Source organism: Elaeis guineensis, chromosome 1 (assembly GCF_000442705.2).
Source record: "Elaeis guineensis isolate ETL-2024a chromosome 1, EG11, whole genome shotgun sequence".
NCBI classification, from domain to species: domain Eukaryota; kingdom Viridiplantae; phylum Streptophyta; class Magnoliopsida; order Arecales; family Arecaceae; genus Elaeis; species Elaeis guineensis.
In genome coordinates this window covers 163,888,158-163,909,915 of record NC_025993.2, presented here as the reverse complement: position 1 = coordinate 163,909,915, position 21,758 = coordinate 163,888,158, and the positions used below count along the sequence as shown (strand labels likewise).

The window sequence follows — 21,758 nt, the reverse complement described above, 5'->3', positions numbered from 1 at the left end:
CAAATCTAGGATCTCTCTTAGGATTAACCAAAATTAGGATTTACCTAAGTATCTGGATCCTCCACTGATCCATAAGACTTCTAGAGAGAGAAAATCCATGAAGAGAGAGAAAATTCTAGAGAGAGAAAGTAGAGAGAGAAAGTGGAGAGAGAAACTTTCGTATCCTTCCGATGAGGCACTCATGATCGAGATCATCAGAGGTCCTATCAGGGTAACTCAATATGAATCAAGTGTTACAAATTTTGAATAGGATCGAACTGGGATCAGATCTACTGCACGAATTTCGGAGCAACCTCAGATCATCTTATTTTCATCTTCAAGTTTATTCTAGGATTCATGATGCAATCAGAGAGAAAAAAAAGATCCTAGAGAGACAAAATCCGTAAAGAGAGAGAAAAGTCTAGAGAGAGAATCTAGAGAGAGAAAATATAGAGAGAGAAGGTAGAGAGAGGAGAGAGAAAAGAGAGAGAAAGAAGAGAGAAAGGAGAGAGAGGAAAATTCTCTCCTTCTTCTTCTTTTTTATTTTATTTTATTTTATTTTTATTTTTATTTTTTTTCTCTTTCTCTTTTTCCTTTTTTTTTTCTTTTCTTTTTCTTTTTCCTTTTTCTTTTCTTTTTCTTTTTCCTTTTTCTTTTCTTTTTCTTTTCTTCTTCTTCTTCCTTTCTTCTTTTCTTCCCGCGGCCTCCCTTGGCTGAAACAGGGGAGGACCGTGAGGTCCCCCCCTCGATGGCTCGGGCTCCGGCGGCTTGGCCGGAGATCCGGCAACAGGTGGAGGCGGCGGTGAGCAATGGACGGCCGGCGGCAAGGTTCGGCCGGCAAAAAAAATCAAAAAGAGATCGGAAAAACAGGGGATTTCTTGTTCATGGATTTTCCGACGAAGACGGTGGCCGACGGCGAGGCTTTGGGCCAGGGGAGAAAGGGAAGAGGGAGAGGAAGAAGGGGAGGGGCTTACCTCGAGCTCCGGCAGTCGAGAAGAACTCCGGCAATCTTTTTCTTTTCCATCTAAGAACCCGCGGATCCTTTTGAAAAAAATCCCTCAATCTCTCAAAATCCCGTGATAAAAACCTAAAGGAAGGGGAAAGGGGATTTTATAGAGGAGGAATCCGGTTTTTACTCGGATTCCCCACTCCTTTTCACGGTGGGAAGAAGACTCTCAACGGGAGTCTTCTTCCTCCCGATTCCTCTGTTTTTTTTTTTTTTTTTTTTTTTTCTTTTTTTTTTCTGGGTCGTTACATTCTCCCCTCCTTAAAATAATTTCGTCCTCGAAATTAGGTTATGTCGTTTGAGATATCTATTTCAAAGTATACATTCTTCATGTCATTCTCAAGCTTACAATAATGTCTTTTATTTCTCATGATCTTGTTATAACAAAAATTATTTGAAATCTCAAACTCATCCCTTCTTATTGATTTCTCAACTTTTTGAAGAACTGTAACATTTTGGACTTGTATTAATATACCACCATTACATTTCACTCGAAATTCATAATTATCTCAGACTACCCTTGATAGAAAATAAATAAAGAAAGGTCGAACATTGGACAATCTTCACGATTATCGATTTCTTTCTTCTCTTGACCTTCCAATAAATTTTATATATAGACTCTCATCTTAAGAAAAATCTCAATCTTCTATATCAGTTCGAGTAACAATATTAAATTTAAAAAAAAAATATGAGATCTATGTCAGGACATTCTAAATTTGAACTAATATCAGAACTATCAAGCTATTAATAAACTTGAGATATCTAAAATTTTTTTTTGGCATTATCTATAATGAAACAACCTACTAACAAAAATTATCCGACTATGATCAGATTAAAATTATTCTTTATTAACAACTAATGTATTCCATAATATCTTCAGAATCAAAGAATTAATATTTCTAATCAATTTAACCCACCATGCTTTTGTTGCGCACTCTGATCTTAATTTATCAAACTATATAAGTCTATCAAAGATAAAGATATCCTTTATGTTAGATCAATCCAAGATAGATCTAACCTTCAAATTCATATAAGACTTAGGGCAAAATTTTAAGTTTTTTTTTCTTTACTACCTTTGGGCATAGCATATAAAAATTAAATCTTGATCTACTTCCTATATTTGAAATTATTGTATAAGTTTCATCACTCTTTCAAGAATCCAACATATCTAGAATCAATTAGAGTTAACTTTAGATTTACCTTACAATCATTTAGATAATTTCTAAATCAATCTTCCTTTTTTTTTTTAAAAGAATTAATTCTAATTTGATAACTAAAAGAACTCAAGTCAACATCCTTAAGTAGAATCAACTTGATTATTTCTTATAGAATTCTCTTCATCATAACTATTAATATCAATCAATAAATCTATACAAAATCTTGTCCCTTGTATAAGTCATTCAAACTTTAACACTAGTAAGATATCTTATTTCAATTCAGAAATTCAAACTCTGACTTGAATAATTAATACACTTCACCATCTTCAACAATCACAAGAAAAATTAAAAAAAATCTAATCCAAAGATAGTAATATGAATTATTAAAGATTTCATCATAACCTGTATATCATACTCTGACAAAATAAATTTTCTTCTTTACTTTAACAACAATATCAAAATACTTTTGATCTACTTAGAAAAATAAACTTTTGACTTGAAATTCAATGCAACTTGAAAGATCAAAGAATCATATTCAAAATATGATATTTTGAGTAACCAAAGATTTCACCAAGATGTGTATCTCATATTCTCATAATAAAATTGAAGTATATTTTTCATTTAAAATTGAGTTTCATATATGATCCTCTTATAGATTCAATGTTCAAAAAATATTTTTCTCTCATATGATGAAATTTCTTCTTAGACCATACCCTAATTAACTTTCTTTTGATAAATCTAAAATTCATAATGCATCAGATAATTATCATCGAAATTAAAAAAAGTATCATGATCTTCAATCATATAAGTTTAACATTCCAAAATCATCGAGTATACTCAACATAACATATCAATACCTCCCGCTTCCTTCCATGGTCAACTCTTCTTATATTCAGGCCACCCTACTAATTGAAATCCAAGATATAACTCGTCAATTCTATTATAGATATCATATGCCACTTATGCATAAATTTTATCTTAATATCTATTGATTCAAAATCTAATTACCGGATCGTTTGTTTTATGTCTATCATGTTCCTTATGATCATAACCTAAGTTCAGATATCACTAGAATTACAATTCTGAATAATTATAACCTTAAACTCAAATACCACTTAAATCATATTTTCTAGTGATCATAACCTAAACTCTAATATCATTTTATCATACCTTTAATGATCAAAATCTTAAACTCTGATATTATCAATCATACTTTAGTGATTATAATCCCAAAGTTTTGATATCACTTATATGACAATCCCTAGTGACCTTAAACTTGGCTCTAGTACTATTCTGTCATATCCTAATCACTTATATCATTGTCTCCAAATGAACGTAACCTAAGCTCTAAGCTCAGATGCCACTCTGTCACATCCTACTGATCTTACATAAAGTTTTAATATCTCTTCATAATCTCTAGTGATCTTAAACCTAAGCTTTGATATTATTCTATCACATCCAAATCATTTATATTGTAATCTCCAATGATCATAATTTAAGCTCTGATATCACTCTATAATATTCTAATCACTTATATCATAATCCCTAATGATCATAACCTATGCTCTGATACCATTCTGTCACGCCCCGAACCCAACACCCGGGTCGGATACGTGATGGCCGCACACTCCTTAGAGCAAGCCCTAAAGAATATGCAAGGCCAAAATAAATCATTACAATCTTATCAACCATAATATTTAATTTCAACAGTAATTCATAAAACTTGCATAATAACAATTAACATTCCTTCAATTCTCTGATCAGATACTATGACACTCTATTTATCCTTCTGCTCACCCGTAAATCCAAACCATAGCCAATCTAAGTCATCCTGCAACTCTGAGAAGAAAAAGAAAGATGAAGGGGTGTGAGCTTTACAGTCCAGTAAGAATTTCCATATCACACTGATATAGTAATATAGTCTGAAAATAAGGATAAGCAATAAAATATAAAATCTCATGTTCAATGTCCAGAATAATGCAAACATTCATAAATTTTCTGTCTTGTCAAAATAGATGCATCATCATATGTTAACCGGTGAAACACTTTTGTTCAACAATTGTTTCATATCTTATCTTTCATTTCTCCTTTCATAATCATATGATTTTAACATTTTCTTTCTGGCTCTGGACTATCCAAGTCTATACCTCAGTCATCATCCGGATCGAATCCACTTTAAAAAGTCTTTCAAGACTGTCCCAGGATGAGCTCCTGGCCGGCTGTCCCACGTACCAAAGCCCGTGAGAGGCTGTCCCAGGCATAAGCTCCTGGCGGGCTGTCCCAGGCATGAGCTCCTGGCCGGCTGATCCACCTGTAAGCCAGTGGGGGCTGTCCCAGGCATAAGCTCCTGGCGGGCTGTCCCAGGCATAAGCTCCTGGCCGGCTGTTCCACATGACAAGGCTAGTCCATACCATATATCTCTTTCTTTTCATTTAATCATTATGTATTGATTTCATCAATCAATTCTGTCTTGCATTATGATCAATTCAGATATGTCATATCCATATAATCATGCCATCAATCTCTGATACATATATATTGACATAACATACTCATGCTCAAAATCAAATAACAGTATCTCAGGTATAATAAATTCATCGATCTCAAATCCGATAACGCAAAACCAATAATGCAAGACCAACAGTAAAATAGCATATATAATAGTGATCATGTACAGGGATTCTTACCTTTACCGGTGACTGATCCAAACACAGAAATCAATATTCTTCTTTGATTTATGAATTTCTCTAACAAGATATTCCACTCGATATCATATGCAGACAATCATCTCTTCATAACCCTGATCAATATAAAAATCACATATATGGAGAAAATTACCGATAATCGATCTGATAACACAAATCTAGGATCTCTCTTAGGATTAACCAAAATTAGGATTTACCTAAGTATCTGGATCCTCCACTGATCCATAAGACTTCTAGAGAGAGAAAATCCATGAAGAGAGAGAAAATTCTAGAGAGAGAAAGTAGAGAGAGAAAGTGGAGAGAGAAACTTTCGTATCCTTCCGATGAGGCACTCATGATCGAGATCATCAGAGGTCCTATCAGGGTAACTCAATATGAATCAAGTGTTACAAATTTTGAATAGGATCGAACTGGGATCAGATCTACTGCACGAATTTCGGAGCAACCTCAGATCATCTTATTTTCATCTTCAAGTTTATTCTAGGATTCATGATGCAATCAGAGAGAAAAAAAGATCCTAGAGAGACAAAATCCGTAAAGAGAGAGAAAAGTCTAGAGAGAGAATCTAGAGAGAGAAAATATAGAGAGAGAAGGTAGAGAGAGGAGAGAGAAAAGAGAGAGAAAGAAGAGAGAAAGGAGAGAGAGGAAAATTCTCTCCTTCTTCTTCTTTTTTATTTTATTTTATTTTATTTTTATTTTTATTTTTTTTCTCTTTCTCTTTTTCCTTTTTTTTTTCTTTTCTTTTTCTTTTTCCTTTTTCTTTTCTTTTTCTTTTTCCTTTTTCTTTTCTTTTTCTTTTCTTCTTCTTCTTCCTTTCTTCTTTTCTTCCCGCGGCCTCCCTTGGCTGAAACAGGGGAGGACCGTGAGGTCCCCCCCTCGATGGCTCGGGCTCCGGCGGCTTGGCCGGAGATCCGGCAACAGGTGGAGGCGGCGGTGAGCAATGGACGGCCGGCGGCAAGGTTCGGCCGGCAAAAAAAATCAAAAAGAGATCGGAAAAACAGGGGATTTCTTGTTCATGGATTTTCCGACGAAGACGGTGGCCGACGGCGAGGCTTTGGGCCAGGGGAGAAAGGGAAGAGGGAGAGGAAGAAGGGGAGGGGCTTACCTCGAGCTCCGGCAGTCGAGAAGAACTCCGGCAATCTTTTTCTTTTCCATCTAAGAACCCGCGGATCCTTTTGAAAAAAATCCCTCAATCTCTCAAAATCCCGTGATAAAAACCTAAAGGAAGGGGAAAGGGGATTTTATAGAGGAGGAATCCGGTTTTTACTCGGATTCCCCACTCCTTTTCACGGTGGGAAGAAGACTCTCAACGGGAGTCTTCTTCCTCCCGATTCCTCTGTTTTTTTTTTTTTTTTTTTTTTTTTTTTTTCTGGGTCGTTACATTCTCCCCTCCTTAAAATAATTTCGTCCTCGAAATTAGGTTATGTCGTTTGAGATATCTATTTCAAAGTATACATTCTTCATGTCATTCTCAAGCTTACAATAATGTCTTTTATTTCTCATGATCTTGTTATAACAAAAATTATTTGAAATCTCAAACTCATCCCTTCTTATTGATTTCTCAACTTTTTGAAGAACTGTAACATTTTGGACTTGTATTAATATACCACCATTACATTTCACTCGAAATTCATAATTATCTCAGACTACCCTTGATAGAAAATAAATAAAGAAAGGTCGAACATTGGACAATCTTCACGATTATCGATTTCTTTCTTCTCTTGACCTTCCAATAAATTTTATATATAGACTCTCATCTTAAGAAAAATCTCAATCTTCTATATCAGTTCGAGTAACAATATTAAATTTAAAAAAAAAATATGAGATCTATGTCAGGACATTCTAAATTTGAACTAATATCAGAACTATCAAGCTATTAATAAACTTGAGATATCTAAAATTTTTTTTGGCATTATCTATAATGAAACAACCTACTAACAAAAATTATCCGACTATGATCAGATTAAAATTATTCTTTATTAACAACTAATGTATTCCATAATATCTTCAGAATCAAAGAATTAATATTTCTAATCAATTTAACCCACCATGCTTTTGTTGCGCACTCTGATCTTAATTTATCAAACTATATAAGTCTATCAAAGATAAAGATATCCTTTATGTTAGATCAATCCAAGATAGATCTAACCTTCAAATTCATATAAGACTTAGGGCAAAATTTTAAGTTTTTTTTTCTTTACTACCTTTGGGCATAGCATATAAAAATTAAATCTTGATCTACTTCCTATATTTGAAATTATTGTATAAGTTTCATCACTCTTTCAAGAATCCAACATATCTAGAATCAATTAGAGTTAACTTTAGATTTACCTTACAATCATTTAGATAATTTCTAAATCAATCTTCCTTTTTTTTTTTAAAAGAATTAATTCTAATTTGATAACTAAAAGAACTCAAGTCAACATCCTTAAGTAGAATCAACTTGATTATTTCTTATAGAATTCTCTTCATCATAACTATTAATATCAATCAATAAATCTATACAAAATCTTGTCCCTTGTATAAGTCATTCAAACTTTAACACTAGTAAGATATCTTATTTCAATTCAGAAATTCAAACTCTGACTTGAATAATTAATACACTTCACCATCTTCAACAATCACAAGAAAAATTAAAAAAAATCTAATCCAAAGATAGTAATATGAATTATTAAAGATTTCATCATAACCTGTATATCATACTCTGACAAAATAAATTTTCTTCTTTACTTTAACAACAATATCAAAATACTTTTGATCTACTTAGAAAAATAAACTTTTGACTTGAAATTCAATGCAACTTGAAAGATCAAAGAATCATATTCAAAATATGATATTTTGAGTAACCAAAGATTTCACCAAGATGTGTATCTCATATTCTCATAATAAAATTGAAGTATATTTTTCATTTAAAATTGAGTTTCATATATGATCCTCTTATAGATTCAATGTTCAAAAAATATTTTTCTCTCATATGATGAAATTTCTTCTTAGACCATACCCTAATTAACTTTCTTTTGATAAATCTAAAATTCATAATGCATCAGATAATTATCATCGAAATTAAAAAAAAGTATCATGATCTTCAATCATATAAGTTTAACATTCCAAAATCATCGAGTATACTCAACATAACATATCAATACCTCCCGCTTCCTTCCATGGTCAACTCTTCTTATATTCAGGCCACCCTACTAATTGAAATCCAAGATATAACTCGTCAATTCTATTATAGATATCATATGCCACTTATGCATAAATTTTATCTTAATATCTATTGATTCAAAATCTAATTACCGGATCGTTTGTTTTATGTCTATCATGTTCCTTATGATCATAACCTAAGTTCAGATATCACTAGAATTACAATTCTGAATAATTATAACCTTAAACTCAAATACCACTTAAATCATATTTTCTAGTGATCATAACCTAAACTCTAATATCATTTTATCATACCTTTAATGATCAAAATCTTAAACTCTGATATTATCAATCATACTTTAGTGATTATAATCCCAAAGTTTTGATATCACTTATATGACAATCCCTAGTGACCTTAAACTTGGCTCTAGTACTATTCTGTCATATCCTAATCACTTATATCATTGTCTCCAAATGAACGTAACCTAAGCTCTAAGCTCAGATGCCACTCTGTCACATCCTACTGATCTTACATAAAGTTTTAATATCTCTTCATAATCTCTAGTGATCTTAAACCTAAGCTTTGATATTATTCTATCACATCCAAATCATTTATATTGTAATCTCCAATGATCATAATTTAAGCTCTGATATCACTCTATAATATTCTAATCACTTATATCATAATCCCTAATGATCATAACCTATGCTCTGATACCATTCTGTCACGCCCCGAACCCAACACCCGGGTCGGATACGTGATGGCCGCACACTCCTTAGAGCAAGCCCTAAAGAATATGCAAGGCCAAAATAAATCATTACAATCTTATCAACCATAATATTTAATTTCAACAGTAATTCATAAAACTTGCATAATAACAATTAACATTCCTTCAATTCTCTGATCAGATACTATGACACTCTATTTATCCTTCTGCTCACCCGTAAATCCAAACCATAGCCAATCTAAGTCATCCTGCAACTCTGAGAAGAAAAAGAAAGATGAAGGGGTGTGAGCTTTACAGTCCAGTAAGAATTTCCATATCACACTGATATAGTAATATAGTCTGAAAATAAGGATAAGCAATAAAATATAAAATCTCATGTTCAATGTCCAGAATAATGCAAACATTCATAAATTTTCTGTCTTGTCAAAATAGATGCATCATCATATGTTAACCGGTGAAACACTTTTGTTCAACAATTGTTTCATATCTTATCTTTCATTTCTCCTTTCATAATCATATGATTTTAACATTTTCTTTCTGGCTCTGGACTATCCAAGTCTATACCTCAGTCATCATCCGGATCGAATCCACTTTAAAAAGTCTTTCAAGACTGTCCCAGGATGAGCTCCTGGCCGGCTGTCCCACGTACCAAAGCCCGTGAGAGGCTGTCCCAGGCATAAGCTCCTGGCGGGCTGTCCCAGGCATGAGCTCCTGGCCGGCTGATCCACCTGTAAGCCAGTGGGGGCTGTCCCAGGCATAAGCTCCTGGCGGGCTGTCCCAGGCATAAGCTCCTGGCCGGCTGTTCCACATGACAAGGCTAGTCCATACCATATATCTCTTTCTTTTCATTTAATCATTATGTATTGATTTCATCAATCAATTCTGTCTTGCATTATGATCAATTCAGATATGTCATATCCATATAATCATGCCATCAATCTCTGATACATATATATTGACATAACATACTCATGCTCAAAATCAAATAACAGTATCTCAGGTATAATAAATTCATCGATCTCAAATCCGATAACGCAAAACCAATAATGCAAGACCAACAGTAAAATAGCATATATAATAGTGATCATGTACAGGGATTCTTACCTTTACCGGTGACTGATCCAAACACAGAAATCAATATTCTTCTTTGATTTATGAATTTCTCTAACAAGATATTCCACTCGATATCATATGCAGACAATCATCTCTTCATAACCCTGATCAATATAAAAATCACATATATGGAGAAAATTACCGATAATCGATCTGATAACACAAATCTAGGATCTCTCTTAGGATTAACCAAAATTAGGATTTACCTAAGTATCTGGATCCTCCACTGATCCATAAGACTTCTAGAGAGAGAAAATCCATGAAGAGAGAGAAAATTCTAGAGAGAGAAAGTAGAGAGAGAAAGTGGAGAGAGAAACTTTCGTATCCTTCCGATGAGGCACTCATGATCGAGATCATCAGAGGTCCTATCAGGGTAACTCAATATGAATCAAGTGTTACAAATTTTGAATAGGATCGAACTGGGATCAGATCTACTGCACGAATTTCGGAGCAACCTCAGATCATCTTATTTTCATCTTCAAGTTTATTCTAGGATTCATGATGCAATCAGAGAGAAAAAAAAGATCCTAGAGAGACAAAATCCGTAAAGAGAGAGAAAAGTCTAGAGAGAGAATCTAGAGAGAGAAAATATAGAGAGAGAAGGTAGAGAGAGGAGAGAGAAAAGAGAGAGAAAGAAGAGAGAAAGGAGAGAGAGGAAAATTCTCTCCTTCTTCTTCTTTTTTATTTTATTTTATTTTATTTTTATTTTTATTTTTTTTCTCTTTCTCTTTTTCCTTTTTTTTTTCTTTTCTTTTTCTTTTTCCTTTTTCTTTTCTTTTTCTTTTTCCTTTTTCTTTTCTTTTTCTTTTCTTCTTCTTCTTCCTTTCTTCTTTTCTTCCCGCGGCCTCCCTTGGCTGAAACAGGGGAGGACCGTGAGGTCCCCCCCTCGATGGCTCGGGCTCCGGCGGCTTGGCCGGAGATCCGGCAACAGGTGGAGGCGGCGGTGAGCAATGGACGGCCGGCGGCAAGGTTCGGCCGGCAAAAAAAATCAAAAAGAGATCGGAAAAACAGGGGATTTCTTGTTCATGGATTTTCCGACGAAGACGGTGGCCGACGGCGAGGCTTTGGGCCAGGGGAGAAAGGGAAGAGGGAGAGGAAGAAGGGGAGGGGCTTACCTCGAGCTCCGGCAGTCGAGAAGAACTCCGGCAATCTTTTTCTTTTCCATCTAAGAACCCGCGGATCCTTTTGAAAAAAATCCCTCAATCTCTCAAAATCCCGTGATAAAAACCTAAAGGAAGGGGAAAGGGGATTTTATAGAGGAGGAATCCAGTTTTTACTCGGATTCCCCACTCCTTTTCACGGTGGGAAGAAGACTCTCAACGGGAGTCTTCTTCCTCCCGATTCCTCTGTTTTTTTTTTTTTTTCTTTTTTTCTTTTTTTTTTTCTGGGTCGTTACAGCAGGACAAGGAACCGTCAAAAGAGGGTACTTAGTTACACTTCTTCCATTACCCAACTACGGAAAGTCCTCCACTCTACCAACTGAGCTAAAATTATTTCTATAAAATTTTATATTTTTATAAAATTGATCTCTTTTGCCATTATTTTTCTATTTGTGAGTTATTAATTCCTTACGGTGCTTTATTTTTTTACGTTATTTGCACCTTATTAGAAGGTTTAATTTCTTTTACTAAGGCACCAAATTTGCTTTTCTTGATGGAATATATTTATTTGACCGATTGATCAATCTGACATGCCTACAAACCTGGATCCCTTGGTTTGTATTTTTCAGGAAATATTTTATTTAAGTTCGATGGAATGCCAAAGAAAAAAGCTCTAAGGTAAGAAGCCAGGGTGAAACTTTACAAGGGGTTGATTAATTGAATGGAAAATGTTGATATCATGATCAATGAGAATGAAAATCATCCTTAGTATGATAAATTTATGTCATTGGAGAAAAATGGTAGGAAGAAACTTTCAATTCTCCTAAAGAAGCCTCAACTGATTCTAAAACCCAGAAAATGATTAAAAATTTTCAACAAGGCTGCAAATCAGCCAAAGGGATAGTAGCAATTGGAGGCCACCGGATGGCCAACATAGTCCACAGTGAGATTTCATTTTATGAAATTAGCCACTTTTGGCTACACTTTAAGGGAGGATTTGGTGGCTCTTTCAAGTCAACAAGTGCTTATTTTATATACCCTTTAGATCTTAAACAAGAAGGCGCGCATTATTTAAATTGGCTTACAAAAGTCAAATAACTAGTTATTGAAAGGATATGGACAATTCATTAAAAGATCAACCGCAAGTGATTATTTGGTATGCCTTTTTGATTTTAAATCCATGGGGCATCATCACAATTGGTTGACAAATAGTTGGGTGTCAAAATATTCAGAGACCCATTTCAATTGGTTTGAAAAAGCCAATAAAAGCTATTTCTGTTAAAAAAGCTAATAATGGTTAAATTTGCAAAATAAAAAGTATGAGAAGTTTTAAATTGATGTAATTGTATATGTAGCCTATATATATATATATATATATATATATATATGTAGACTCGTAACTATGCTTAAATGATCTGTGTGTGTGTGTGCGCGCGTGCGCGCGCGCGAATCATTTGGGTAGGATTGCTTGCGGATGGAACAGGGGTATGTGTCCCAAAATAAATGCATGTGGCTTCTTTCTTCGTCCTATTAATTAGCAATCCGACCCTATGCCTACCAGCCCATACTTCTGCCCTTTCTTTACACCCACTGCCTCCTTCACAACCCTACGCCCTCCAACCCCTCTCCTCAATAATCCCACTCTTTTTTATCGCAACAAGATACAGATCCTGCATCCGTCTAACCCTGCCCTCACCTTCTCCATGCTCCCTTCCTTGCTGGAGTAAGTAATCTTGGACAATCCTATATATATATATATATATATATATATATATATATATATATATGCATGCACGTTGTCTTTTTTTTTTTATTATTTTTTGTCCAGTTGTGAATAAAGCATCTTTGCTCCCATTCAACAAGTGTGCCCATATGTATGAATCTTCATGTCCTTCATCTCATGACTCACATTTCACATATATATATATATATATATATATATATATATATATATATATATATATATATATGTATATGTATGTATGTATGTATGTATGTATGTATGTATGTATAGGATGCTTTCACTTGGAAGCATTCTCATTGGTATGGTCTTATCAACTACCCACAGCTGTGGAATGGTGACATGGTTAATTACCTGAAAGTAGTGCTTGGCTAAGGGTTGGTGACAGGAAGCTCTAGCTGGCTGGCTGGCTATATTTTTATGAATAATGATATGAGCCCACAGGATTTGAAAAACATACATGGTACCAAGAGGACATGCACGCATAGGTTGAGAAGCTTTTTTGTCCTTCCTGAATCCTGAGCTCAATGGACCATGCTTATGGATTCTCTCAATCAACTGTTGGGTACGGTTGTGTGTGTGCGTGGGGATGGAGGGAGAGAGAGAGGAGCGCGGGGGGGGGGGGGGGGGTGTGGTTGGTGTTCGGGTATATACACACACAAATGAGTTCAGGATATCACCAGAGGATCTCAAGTTTGATATCCTGAAATGCAAACCTGCACATTATTCTTCTTGTTGTTTTTGAGTTCATGAAACCACCAAGGGTAGAGAACGGTATCCTGGAATCTTTAACCACTAGAACATCGCATACTAAAAACAGTGATTTTATATCATCGAGAAACAAATTATCTTGAAATAAGGATTACTAATGGTCTAAAATCATCTTCATGATCCTATTTGGATCACCAGAGGCCATCTTAGGTTGGACCGAGAAAAAGCATGGAACTATATATGATATATTTTGCAACTTCCCTCTGGTAGCAAGTGTGAATTACTTCACGTGTCACAGCGAAAACCAATTGTTAAATGAAATAATACTTGGACTGGCACTTTATTATATTCTCGCATGTGGACCCTTTTTCTGTATTTCTTGAATGACTTAATTCATTCAAACATAAAAATTGACAAAGTCTCAGGTTAGCAATGTAAGAAACAACCATTAAAAAGGGTAAGAAGTATTGCGTGAATGTTGGATGTTCCTTGGACATGAATTCATTGGTGGTCGTTACCATATCTCACAGCATTAATGAATCCGAATCTATGGTACGGAATATATGCTTCTCTTTCTTTTCCCTACAAAATCGAAAAAGGAAATCTGTTGCCCACTTCAGATCAGCAGATCATCCCATAAATTTATCATTTCTGAGCATTCAATCATTAAGAAAATAGATATAGAATCTCTTTGACAGATCTTCATATATGACGTAACCCGTTCTCATCTATCATTGCAATAAATGCAACCGGTGACATCTTCCATCTTGTCCAATCTACCAAGCTACCTTATTGCTTCGCCCACACTCATGCAGGTGCCATGCATTACTTCATGTGAGTACATCCATACTCTGATAAATGGCCTTCATATATTTGTACATATCAACCAACAGATTTGGTGAGGGCGTGGATCCATGTACTGCTATCACTAAATGCAGTTGCGGCACAAGGGTGTTTCTTGTGCCATGTCAGATTCTTTGCTTGTCTCATGTCATAAATGCTTGTTCGAGTAGGAGGACCCAGTAATACCTTCTTGAATAAATCGATCCATTTGACAGTTCCAAAGCTTCTCGAATTTGGGTTGCACGCTTGCCTCTTTGTCATGGAAATGAGAGCATATTATGAACTTTAGTACCCTAAAAGCAATATTGGCACTTGATATGTTTGTTATCGCGTAAAACAGTTCCTACGCCATGAACAACATTACTATGACAAAGTAGGTGCTCTTCATCTCTATTTCAAGCTTTCAAATAAAAAATAAAATATAAAAAAAATTATAATAATATCTAAATATCATCCATCAGCATTTTTGGACGTTCAGAACTTAATTTGTAGAGTCTGACATTTTTAAACGAAACAACAGATTTTTTTTTTCCCGTATCTCATATATATTTGAATTGTAAATTATTTTAAATTAAATTTATTTTATCAAATTTTGTTGGAATCAACTTGACACAATTTGTGACTATCAACTATTACGGATCTTGAAAATTTTCTAAGTCAGAAAACTAACACCTATATGAAAAACTATATAAAATATATATTTTTTGAAATCAAAATTAACGGTAATTAATTCTTGAATGTTAGTGAGTCACAAAATTATTTTTTAATAAATTTTGAGACTCTTTAACCTATTCGTTTGGAAAGTTTTAAAAGTTTGGGATTTCAAAAAAAATTGAACTAAAATCCAAATTTTGACTTCTTATTCTTAAAAATTTTAATTTTTTGATATTTTTATTGAATCGAAATGGGGGTATTTGCTTATTTATATTTATGTTTAAAATTAATAGAAAGTAAAATAAATGTATATAAGACATGGAATGGCCACTAGCTGACGGTCAGGTTGGTGAGTTGGCACAGAAAATCTCCTCTGAAAGGACGACTTTCTTCTGGACAGTATTTTTGTAAATACTTTGAGCTTGGCATTATTTTGATTTTTTTTTTTTTAATTAACCATAAATGGGTAAAAAATCCTGAAGATCTTTATTTCTCTAGAATTGATTTGGCAAGGGCTAATAGAACATACAGGTTACCATAGTTAGATTCATAAAATTGCCGATTATGATTTTAAATGCATATATAGAATTGTCTGGTGCAAGCCTTTGCTTCTTCCATTTACATCCAAAAAAAAAAAAACACTTTATAGATAGAAGTACAAGTCGAAAGGATATCATAATAATATTACAGATAAGAAATTATCGAAGAAAGAAACTTCCTGGTGCGTTATGTATGCTTGAGATCAAAATGTTTCTTAACCTGTCTTTTTTTTTGGTGAACAACCTGTCTTTTTTTCATTATTATGAAGTATTTCAAGGACTAGATTACTTTATACCTTAAGCAAATGTCAATCCAATTTAAATTGCATCTTTATGCAGTTCTTATTACTTCAAGTTCATCCGCAGTCACAGCATAGGTTCCATCTAAATGTTAAAATGGACCTATAATATTGTAACAATTAATAGAAGAAGAAGAGCTGATTTGGGCAAATTGAAGGAGATAAAATATACAACTAAAGATTACGTAGAAGCGGATCAGAAGCTGTCTACTCCATCAGCATCTAACTATGGGGTGGGGAGGGGGAAGCGGGAGGGCGTAGGGAGAGATGTTCATCGATCAAAGGCAGAAAAGAAATGATGGGTGCTTGTTGAGGAACCAAGCAGGCATGCAAGATCCCAAGGAAGGTGGCTTCTATAAGGAAATGATTTGCTAGGAAAGGGGGGCAAGGTGGTCACCAAAAGCTAGAGTTCGTGAAATTCCATGATTTTGTTTGAGGGGACAAGAGGCAGGAATTGAGGGGGTGGGAATGGAGGAATGATGCACTTCAAAGACAACTAACAAGCATATCTCGAACATGAGCACGGAAAACAAGAACAGAAACCCCCATCGTGGGAGCACAAGACGAGAGCATAATTCGAACACCAGGTGCCTTTTTGCAGGGTAGAAGAGCCAATGTGACGATTACTCTCATTGAAACCAACTAGCCCTCATAAAGAATGCTCCCGAACAATTGTTTAGTTAGAGGCAGTGGGGACCAATCATGATTACTTATAGCAAATGACTGACAAGCACCAACAGGCAAGTGAATGCAACTAAAAGCCATGCAAACATGAGGACCCATGAAGAAAAATAAATGAAGGTGAGTGACCCATTATCATAAAGTGTGCAAACAGATAAACCACGGCCTTGAAGCAAAAGCCGCACAATCCCTCGATGACCAACAAAAATAAGAATGTATTCTCTTAGTATACGTTTCCTTCATAAAACATAACAATTAAATATCTAAAAGCACATCCATTTCAGGAATATAAGCAGCAATACATATAGGGTAGCATGAAAAAAAAAATGGGAAACAGATAGTATGCAACAGCTTTATGTAGTTGATATTAACATTAAACTCAAAAAGAAAAATGGGAGGAGAGGAGAACATTCAAAGAAGGGGACCGAGCCTTGGGAAGCAAGAAAGTAGCAATTAGGCATCGTGAGAAAAACTGGCCTTCTCCACTTCCAAAGTTTCCCATGCAACGTGCACCACCTCCACTCTCCTCCAATAGATTATAGAACAGACTAGGGTTAGGGTTTGTACGTAGCTGAAAGCATAACAAGAGATACCCTCATACATCTCTACTTAGCCATGTAGATATGCTTCCCTTCCCTCCTCCATTTGGGCCTTCGCTGACCATTCCCAAAAACCCACTTCCAAGCAAGAAAGAAAAGCCATTCAAAGGAAAAGAAAAGAAGCCTAATTATGAATCAAATTCACTAGCTAGGGTCTTTCATCATCTTTCTTTCTTTTAATTTTCTCTTCTCTATGGTTGTTGCACTAGTGCCAAGATGAGACTGAGAATAGTGCCTTGTTCTGCCAACCAAGGAAGATGGAGTCCCTCACCATCTCAAGCTGGTAGCCTTCGGACGGGTAGTGCAGTCGGAGCAGCAGCTTTGCCTGCGAGAGGGCGAAGGGGCTGAGGGGAAGGTTCGAGAATCCAGCATCCCTCATAAGGCCCTCCCAGCGTTCGAATCGCTCGTGCCGCTCCCTCCTCCCCTCTCCTTCCCGGGCGACGATGTCCTCGATCTCCCGCCCGAGCCACACCTGCTCCACCGCCAGCCGCTCCTGGCTTTTGGGCGGCAGCGTCGCCTCCAAAGACTCGAACACCACCGTGTAGTAGTCCAGCGCCTCCATGAGCCTCTGCAAGAAATTCGGTGAATTATGGCTGGCCTCCCTCTCCGCCACCGTCACCACCACCGGGTTCATCGCCTTTACTGCTTGAAGAAAGGCCCTCAGTTCGCGCGAGCCATCATCCTCGTGGCGGCTGTCTTTGAGGAGCTTATGCAAGAACAGCACACAATTCACTGCCAGGGTCTCGCCAGGATGCAGTTGGAAGGAAGAAGAGGTGAGATTACTACTACCGCCACCACCAGCAGCAGTAGTAATTAAGGGGATGCTCGTGCTGGTACTGCTGCCGGGACTAGTGCTAGAGATGGGGAGGAGAAGAGGGTGAAATTGGAATTGGAGGCCTAACGAGTGAGCGAAGGTCTGGAGGCGGTCACCGGTTCGGCGAAGGACGTCGAGGTCGGTGCCGGTGCCGGTGATGCGGATGGACGGGGGCCCCTCGGCGTAGGAGCGATCGGCGATGGCCTGGAGGAGAGGTGGCCACTGCACCCCGTGGGAGGTGTCCAAGTCGAGGATGTGGATGCGGCGGCAACCATGGAGGGCATCGAGTATGGCCTGGTTGGCGGTGAGGTGGGCGAAGCGGAGGAACGGGGTGACCTGGTTGAGCGAGAGGTAGGAGGACTGGAGAGCCTCGGAGGAGGTGTCGAAGGGCACCGAGGGGGAGGGGGAGGCGAGGCGGAGGGAGAGGGCGCGAGCGAATTGGTGGGCGAGGCGGTCGGCGGAGTCGCCATGAGGCGAGGCGGCCGCGGAGAGGAGGGAGGCCGTGCGGCGGGCGGTGGAGATGTCGCCCCGGTGGATGAGCTCGGCGCAGCTGATCACGAGCTGGCGGGCGTGGGCCGACAGGGAGAGGAAGGCATGCGGGGGGTTGGGGTGGTGAGGATGGGAGCGGTGGTGATGGTTATGGTGGTCAGGGTCCTGCTCACCTTCTTCATGGGACTTCAATGAGCCGAGCATTTCTAAGGGGTTTTGGTGGCAAAGAAAGTATTGATTTAGAGTGAGAAGTGGAGAAGCGGAGTGAGGGGAGAGAAGAGTGAGTGATTGGATCTGGAGGGTTTGCATTCCCTTACTTTAATAGAACATTTGGATAAGCAGCTTCCTTGACGGGACATCATCTGCCAATAAACAGTCTAGTGTGATAGTTTTGGTAGTAGTAGTAGTAGCAGCAGCGGGGAGTACTGGCAGCTTTACCCTGCAGACACACTATTCGCTAAACCCTCCCCTCCCCTCCCCTCCCCTCCCCTCCCCTCTATGGTAACGTGGCAGAGAGGGGAAGGTTTTTTTGCTTTTCTTGTCGCTTTTCCTAAGGACTTTGGGGAATTGGATGGACTTTTGTGCCCTTGGATTGAGGGCTGATTTGTTGCCAGCTTTGGAATGATGGAGGGGCTTAAGTGAATGGGGGAGGAATCTAAAACATTATAACGATTGGGTGGGGTTGTTGTAGGAGGTACGGTGGTGCGAAATACAACAAGACTAGGAGTAATAAAGAGTGGAACCCAGGAAGAGTAAAGAGAACAATAAAGGAGGTTGGGCAGAATCATGCAATAACAATATATTAAAAGAGAGGCAGAGAGGTCTGTGCATGGAAAGTGGGGGAGGGTGGATGAGACTATAACACGCGGTTCAGGGAACTAAAAGATACTCCTATGCTCAGCTGAGAGGGAGGAGGAAACCTCCAATCTGGTGTAACAGTTTGGATAATTTCCTCTCTTTTACTCTCTATTCCTTTGCTCTCTCTCTCTCTCCCCCCATTGAATTTATGCACGCAAAGCTTTTAATGGCTGAATAGAGACTACACACACCCAACTCCAACCATCCATTATTTTGTCTGCTTGTGGGGATCTCCATTGATGGCTTTCAGATAACTTCCTTGCAGCCCCCTCCCTTGTTGTCAGGACAAAAGGACCCTTACAGCAAGCAATCCCCATTCCCCATACCTCTCTCTCCTTAAAGGCCCAAGTGTCCCTACCTCGATCACTCTCTTTACATGCTTTTGTTTCTTTATGCATACGGTGTTCCAAGGAGAATGGGCGCACCAAGTAATGCAGCTAGCTGCATCATCACTGCTGCTCTCACCATTAATTGCTCACTCACATCAGTGTGAAGACAAGGCATCTTGGTACGATCCCATTAGCAAACAAATGGAATATTTATCGCCAAGGAGAGAGCCCATTTGGCGGATGGAATGTTGCAGACCCACAGCCCCCAGATGAGGAAACTGCATCATCGTCATCATCATCAGCAGATAATCGCATTCACAAAGATCCCTTGCTTGATAGGGATTCTTTCATCAAAAAAATCCAAATCTCTTTCTTCTCCATTTTTATACTCCCCCTCTCAATAATTGATGGCAAGGCAGAAGAAAAAGATCTTTTTGCATCTAAATAGACTTAATATGGACCTCATTCTCTCTGCCTCGAATACCATCCGGCTTACAAGAAGTGGGAGAGATCTTGCTATATGACTTGTGGAAATCAGAGACCTCTTATATCCAAAATGGCAAGAGAACTGCTGCTGCTGCTCCTGCCCTGCTCGGATCAGGAAAAAGAGAAGGGTAAGCAGCGTCCATATAAGCTAATGAAAAATATAAGAGGAGAAAAAATAATATGAAGCAGATGTGAGAGAAAAAGCTGCTCTTTTTACCTCTTATCACATTAAATTCACAGATTTGACATGCTCAAAAGTCCACCCTTTTCATAGAGAATCTCCATCTCTTTCTCTGGTCTCTCTCTCTCTCTATCTCATATCACCGGTCCTTCGTCTACCTAACTTCTTCCGGTTCCCATTCCCATCTTTTCTCCTCATACCGCTCCCCCACCCAGGAGAGTTACCTTATATCAGTAAAGGCAAGCGTGCTAAAAGAATTATTATAAATAAAAAACTCGAGAGAGAGAGAAGATGGGGAGGGGGGTGATGTTTGAGCCTTTGAGAGAACAGTATAATTGAGTGGAGTTTAAGGCAGGAAAAGGGAACCCACTCGAGAACATATGCGGGCCAAAGGGTGGTACCATATTAACAAAAGCGTTGGGGAATTAACCCAAGGAAGTGGATCGAGAGAAATTTACATAAAGAGAGTCCTACTTATCATTGGGGTTTTTCTTTTTCTTTCCTTTTGTGTCAATACCTAGCAGTCCACCGGATGAACTGCTCTCAAGCCATTATCTGTAGAAACTTCAGGACAAATTGTAGTAGCTCTTCTTGTCAGTGTTGACTTCTGATAGAGTAGATAGAGAGGTTGTTTTTTCAAGAGAAACCCAGGTAAGATTTCTGAAACAATCTTTTTCAGAGCTTCTTCAGGCTTTACTTCCATGAATGGTCTCCTTGGTACCTTTAAACTTGCCATCCATTAAAGCCATCCATTCAATCTATCTCATCATTCTCCACGACCAATCTGTTCCAATTCCCGACACCTTCCTAGAAAAGCCAAGTCAGTCATCTCCCCAACTCCAAGACAAGGAGACAAGAGAGAAGTATAGGAAGAATATGGATGTATCGAGTGGGTGTTTCCAAGCACCGAGAACACAACGAGGCTTCCATAGAATGTGATAAACCCATCAGAGTTCATGCTGTAGTCTTGTTGATTCTACATAATAACCTTTTAGTTTCGTTAGAAAACCCATTTTGCCCCAAAAGAAAGTTCTATGAACAGGCTTTTTGGATAAAATAAAATAAATGTTTAGATACTAGTACTAAATGAATGATAAGATTAGATGGGAGTCGTTTTCTTAGACAACAAATAAGTGAAAAATTTAATTAGCAAACTAAAGACCTGTTTGGTAATGTCATCATTATCTTTTTTTCAAATTTCTTCATGAAATGCTATATCGAGGGGGAGTGGGGCTGTTTTTCAATTGACAAGCAAACATCTTCAAAATCTTGAAAGATAATATCGATTTTTTAAATTTTAGTTGACAAATTTTTTTTTTTCTGTATTCAGAAAATAAAGAAGTCGAAAGAAGCATGGGATATTCTTTCAGCTATCTACTCAAATTCTGACAATATGAGAAATCACAAATAAAAATTACTCGAAGAATAGATATTTTGATTCCAAACTTTTCCAACGACCTAAAAGAAGAATAAAATTAGTTTAACGCTGAAGATTTGAAATAGGGAGAACTTGGTCAGTTAGAGACTAGATCAATTTCTGAAGACTCAGATCATGACAATGTTAATCAACTTGAGGATCAATCAAGATCAGAGAAAAAATTT

At 37.4% G+C, this 21,758-nt stretch overlaps 1 protein-coding gene across 1 annotated transcript; it reads right to left on the bottom strand.

Moving 5' to 3' along the window:
* Positions 1 to 16,715: 16,715 nt before the first annotated feature.
* LOC105039510 (protein MONOCULM 1) lies at positions 16,716 to 20,196 on the bottom strand. Its single transcript, XM_029262104.2, has one exon. It carries the CDS (start codon positions 18,609 to 18,611, stop codon positions 17,205 to 17,207), a length of 1,407 nt encoding a protein of 468 aa, XP_029117937.1. The 5' UTR covers positions 18,612 to 20,196; the 3' UTR covers positions 16,716 to 17,204.
* Between the last annotated feature and the right edge of the window lie 1,562 nt (positions 20,197 to 21,758).

Bases quoted from the DNA above. Each gene is read 5' to 3' on its own strand.
- LOC105039510 (XM_029262104.2), bottom strand. From the start codon at position 18,611: ATGCAAACCCTCCAGATCCAATCACTCACTCTTCTCTCCCCTCACTCC.